We start from the raw sequence: 6,000 nt of genomic DNA, 5'->3' as shown, positions 1-6,000 counted from the left end.
GACCAGTGAGGTGGGCAGAATGGTGGGACAGTGAATGACAGCTCCTTCTGTGAGGAAAGGATGTAGTTGTCCCCTTATGGCCCGAGTACAAGTGCAAGTGCGCTGTGTGGTGGAGGGGTAGGAAAGCTAGGGAGGGCTTGGTTATGGCAGAGCTTTCTTTTCTCACCACACTCTTGAAGGTGGTCAACTACAGTGAACTATAGTTTCATGATCTTCCCCAGTTTGGAGCATTAGCTTTTTGGGAGACTCAGCAAATCGGCTGAAACTATCTTTGGAAGAGAATATGCCTGTAGTCAAATTACCTTCCATCTTTGATTCCTTGGAAGAGAAAAATATGTTTGTAATCCATTTAATTATTTTCCTTTCTCTTTTTGAACCTCCAAAACTATGTATTTTTTTTGAGAAACTAAGAAAGACATTTCACTTCAAGTAAAAACTTGACCATCCTAAGACAGATAAATTGAGAAGTACTCCTTACATTTGCATAGAATTTTGTGTTTGCAAAACTCAATGTGGTTCTCTCTAATCTTTGCCTACAAGGAGACCCAAGCATATGTGCAATAACTCAAAGTCAGCATTCAGGAGGTAAGCACTGACCCAGGTGGCAGAGTGAAGTAGGCATTCTGCATTGTTCAGTTACTCTACAGAGTTACATATACAAGTATCAGTGGGATCCTGATATGGACTGAAAAGAAGTTCAGGAATGTATTAGATTTACAATTTTGGAATTTTTATTATCTAAAGTGAAAAAGGAAGATACAAAAGCTGTTTTATTTACCAAGCGAATATAGTAGGCCTAAGAAAGTGTTGGTCCTTTTTGCTAAGCTGTCAGATGCTTGAGGAAGTTGGCCAAATGCTGCATTTTATATCCTGGCTTAACATTTCCGAGGCTGCTGAATCATGTAGATCCTTTTCAGCGGAGGGGCCTTCTCCAGAGCAGGCGTGGGTTTTTGATGTGCCATGTGAACTGTTGCTGGAAATTTATGGTTGAGCTAAAAGGCGAGAAGGGAAGAGGAAGTAAGCATATTGAATCTTTTTGGTCATGAAATATTAAAGTAGTAGGAAACAATGTAGTTGGCCAGGGGATTTCAGAAGTTCTTTATTTCTTTGATAATTTCTTTCTTCCATAGCACTTCCAGTCCTCAGTCCACAAGAGTAAGTGTTAAATTGTTGTTATTGTCATTAATGTGGTTTTAATTTTTGTAATTATAAGAATACATGATGGGGCTGGAGATATGGCTCAGTGATTAAGAGCACTGGCTGCTCTTGCAGAAGACCTGGGTTCAATTCCCAGCACCCACACGGCAGCTAACGACTGTCTGTTAACTCCAGTTCTAGAGGAATCCAACACCCTCTTCAGACCTCCTCGGGCATTGCATGACATGGGTGCACTTACATGTGGGCAATACACTCATATACATAAAATAATAATAAATGAAATATTTTTTTAAAAAAGAAAATAACCATGGTGAATGGGTTAGATAGTGAGAGAGAAAGGAGAGATAAATGATGCCTAGTTTTTAAAAACAAGAGGAGGGGCTGGAGAGATGGCTCAGCGGTTAAGAGCACTGACTGCTCTTGCAGAGGACCCAGGTTCGATTCCCAGCACCCACATGGTGGCTACAAACCATCCTTAACTCCAGTTCCAGGGAATCCAAAGCCCTCTTCTGACCTCCGCGGCACTGCATGACACGGGTGCACTCACATGCAGGCAATACAGTCATACACATAAAATAAATATAAAAAATAAAAAAAACCCAAGAGGGAATCATATTACTCCAACAATCTAATGACAGACTACACATAATTTCTCCATGGGTCCATGTGTATAGCTAAAGGCTACATAACAAGAAATAGTGCCAGACGGGAGAAACCTTCCTTTGATTTGTTGGCCAGGGTGGTCCAAAAGACTCCTGAAATTACTCAGGCTATGCCCTTGATGACCTCCCAGAACTTGAAGGTGAGACCCTATTGCTGAAGACAGGACATAATTCAGACACAGGATTTGGAGCGCTAGAGTTGGAACTGACCTGAAACCACCTCCCCTGAAGGCTACCTCTCATAGCTTTGGAGAGTGCTATGAAGGTACCAAGGGAAAACATTAATCGGTAGTCCAACACCAGCTTCAAGACCAAATAACCACATCAATGGCTAACACAGCATACAATATATATGTGCAGTAGTGTCACTTTTATCTTGGGGGCAATCAACAGCTGCTTAATTGGACTAAAATCCTACTCAGTGGAAGGAAACTCAAGTGTGGTACTATAAACATAAACAAATACACGTGGCTAGAGTGGTCATAGATCTTACACTAGTTGGAGACTATTACCAAGTACCACAACTAGTCATACAAGGACATTGTGTATGAATTGCCCAGTCCTAAATGACACATCTACAATGAAACCTCTATACCTAAGGCTCATGGAGCACAGAACAGGGGTAAAGAAGACACTAATGAATCTCTCAGTTCTCATTAATGAAGATCCCTCATTCAGTGGAGGGCCAGGAACACAAAAGTTAACAAATGGCGAAAGTATAGAGATCAAGAGCCTGCTGAATGCTGGTCCTTGAATAGGACTCCTTTATTAAACTATACCCACCCAAGGCTCAGGGACCATCTCAGAAGAAGGGGCAGAAAGATTGTAAGAGCTATGGAGGAAACTGAGTCTTACAAACTCCTGGGAATCTGCTCATATAATTCTATGACAATGGTGTCAGCATACACAAGTCCCATGCAAACTCAGGTAGACTAAAACCCAGTATAGAGCTGGGAAAATGAACAGCAGGCCCCAATCTTATCTGAAGAAATATTGGCAACTGATTGTTGCTAGGTGAAGAAGAGCTGATCTTCCTGAAACAAGGGACTCTAGATAGGCTGACTAGACCTCAGTGGATGGACTTGCACTAGGGAACATCTGGGGACACTGACTTGACAACAGTGAACCTTAAAAGGGATCACAGAATATATGGGCTCCAGTGGAGGGCTTATAGGAGGGTGCTGGTGGGGACAGGGGTATAAATATGATTAATATTGATTGAGATGTTCTGTATGAAATACACAAAAATTCAATGAAAATAAACTAAAAAAAGAATATATGATATATATGAGAAAAGAAATAATATATATGTGGATTTATATGAATATGATAATCTTTTGCTTTGTTTTTGAGACAGCGTCACTATGAAGTCTAGGCTGGGTATAAACTCATGATCCTACTGCCCCAGCCTACTAGGGGCTAGGATTACAAGCACGTGCCACCACACCAAGCTCTATATTTGTTTTGAAGTCACATTTTGAAAAACAGAAATAATTATATCAGTACTAGTGTTCTGTAATATTAGCAATTATTCTACACTAGTCTCTGTGATATGGGCCCCTATATTATAAGAAGGATGTGGGGACATTAGGAAAGGTTCTGAGGAGGGGGGAGAATTCAAAAGATCAGAAATAAGGGGCTAAAGAGATGGCTCTGCTTTAAGAGCACTTAGTGGTCTTTGAAAGGACCCAGGCTCGATTCCCAGAACCCACATGGTGGCTAACAACCATCCCTCCAGTCCCAGGGGATCTGATGCCCTCTTCTGGCTTCCATGGGCATTGGATGCACTTACAAACATGTAGGCAAAACACTCATACACATAAAAATAAATAAATACATAAATACATTAATAAATATATTTTTATAAGATAAAAAAAGAAAAAGCCTCTGAAAGAAGTTAGGAAGCATCGATTTATTCATTAAGACAGTGCATATGAAATTTTAATTTTTAGCAAATAGCATATTAGTGATTCCACTTGGTTCAATCCAAATAGTCTGGTGAAGGAACACTGAAGAATGACATTAATTTCATGTAACAAAAGTTCTCATTAGTCAACTGTGAGATATTGGGCTTACATGCATTTAAATCAGCACAGACTGAGACTTTTTGACATTAAGAGGTATTTCCTATGGACCAAAAAATCCTGTGAAATTCATGTTCAGGGCAGCTTAAGATGGGGAGGGTGCCAAAGCCACTGAGTGCTTTGCACATAGATTTCTTAGGAAGAGAGTTTGGATTCAGTGACCTTTGGTCTTGTTCCAGATTTGGGTTTTCCAGCCCATCAATACTGTCTAAAAGTTCCTCAAGAACACCTCTCTCAGTCAGTGAGGAAATGGGGCCTTAGCTTAGCAGGCATTTAATTTATGACTATTGAAGTTAAAGGCCCTTGCTTTGACACTCAAATTAAGTAAAAGAGGAGATAAACTGTCATTACTCCAAGCATCACATTGTTTATGGCTTGTTTGGGTTCTTCCATAACAGAGAAACCACATATGCCTTACACCTCTTCTCAAATATCCCTGTCAAGCTGTGGCTCATAGCAGTACCTTTCATGTGAAACTTGAGTCTGAAAAGTCCTTCTTAGTCTTAAAAAAACAACACTGGAAGAATATACTGGGCCCTGTTATAAAGCTTATCTCTGGGGGACTGAATCATGGGGAATTCCTAGTCATGTTTTACTTATAAGCACTTTTCTATTTTGTCTTTTACATTGAGTAGGCACAAGTTATATACTAATTAACCTCAAGGATGGTCCCTGGCTGATGTTCCAGCAGAATGAATTAACATAATTCAGTGTTGGTTATAAGGGTTGCTTTAGAGTCTGAAAAAAGAGTTGAGACCTTTTTTTCCCTTTGGCAGAGCAATTACCATTAGTGCATATGACATGCATTTTATAGTGTAGTAGGGAAGAATATTTTGTTTTGTTTTTCTTTAAACATTAGAACCGAAAGGAAATTTCAGGGCTCATCGACTTCGGGAGTTTGTTTCCAGATTGAGTACCTTTAGTTTCATTGAAAAAAAAAAAAAGATTATTTCAGGTTAGGTTTAGATCATATTTTAAATTTTCAGGTAGGAACAAAATCTGGTGAGTCAAATGTAAGGTAAAGGGGTGAACGAGGAAATAAACAAGAGACTCTGGTGGAACAGAGGTCTGGGCAATTAGCCAAGACAGGAGGGGTAAGACAGCAAGTTGGGACAGGAAGGGGAATGCCACATGTAGGCCCTTGTTCTCTAGGTGTGAGAGGTGATGGGTGGAGACAGGAGACCACAGGAGAGAACAGCTCAGCGCTCACTTCCTCTTAATTCAGCACTAATTTGTTATTTGGTCATGTTCTAAATAATCTCTAAACTTTAGGGGACTCCATTTTTTTGTCATTTAAAAAATTGTGATAAAATATGACATAAAATCAATCATTTTATCCATTTTTGTTGTATTACAGCTCAGTAACATTAGATTCATTCATATAGCTGCACTATCACAACTACTGTTCATCTCTAGAACTTTATCATTCCAAACCGAAACTTGGTGCCCATTAAGCAATAACTCTCCATTTCTTCCCCAAGTCCCTGGCAACCACCATTTACTCTATGAGTTTCTATGAATTGTACTGTTCTAGGCATCTCATATAAGTAGAATTCAGGCACTAGTTATCTGTGTATGGCTTCTTTCACTTAGCATAAGGCATTCAAGGTTCATTCATTGCTGTTACAGCATGTGTCAAAATTTCTTTCCTTTTAAAGGTAATATTCCATTTTATACCACATTGTGTTTCTCCATTCATCAATCCATAGACATGCTGGGTATTTTGCATTTGTGAATGATGCTACAATAAACACTGGTGTACAAGTGTCTGTTCAAGTCCCTACCTTCAAGCTTATTGAAGAATTGCTATATTATTTTCCATAGTGGCTGTGCCATTTTCCATGCCCATCAATGCACAAATATTAAGGATTTATATATTAAAATGTTTTTTGATTTATTTATTTTTATTTTATGTGCATGAGTGTTTTGAGTGCAGGTGTGTAAGTGCACCATGTGCATGTAACGCATGTGGAGGTCAGAAGAGGGTGTCAGATCCTCTGAAACGGTTGTTAACCTTGACACTGGTACTGGGAATGGAATCAGGTCCCCTGTAAGAGCAGCCAGGACTCTTAACCACTGAGCCATTTCTTTAGCCC

At 39.6% G+C, this 6,000-nt stretch overlaps 1 protein-coding gene across 1 annotated transcript in view; it reads right to left on the bottom strand.

Moving 5' to 3' along the window:
- Positions 1-704: 704 nt before the first annotated feature.
- The window catches only part of Dapl1 (death associated protein like 1), a 28,411-nt gene continuing 23,115 nt past the window's right edge, over positions 705-6,000 (bottom strand). The window contains exon 4 of the mRNA XM_008831020.2: positions 705-992. Coding sequence (XP_008829242.1) covers positions 876-992 — 117 coding nt within the window. The 3' untranslated portion in view covers positions 705-875. The remainder of the gene's footprint in view (positions 993-6,000) is intronic.

The sequence above is a fragment of the Nannospalax galili genome, unplaced genomic scaffold (assembly GCF_000622305.1).
Source record: "Nannospalax galili isolate Female #2095 unplaced genomic scaffold, S.galili_v1.0 scaffold2415, whole genome shotgun sequence".
NCBI classification, from domain to species: Eukaryota; Metazoa; Chordata; class Mammalia; order Rodentia; family Spalacidae; genus Nannospalax; species Nannospalax galili.
Note: the sequence above shows the minus strand (reverse complement) of the source record. Positions and strands in the feature narration are given on the sequence as shown.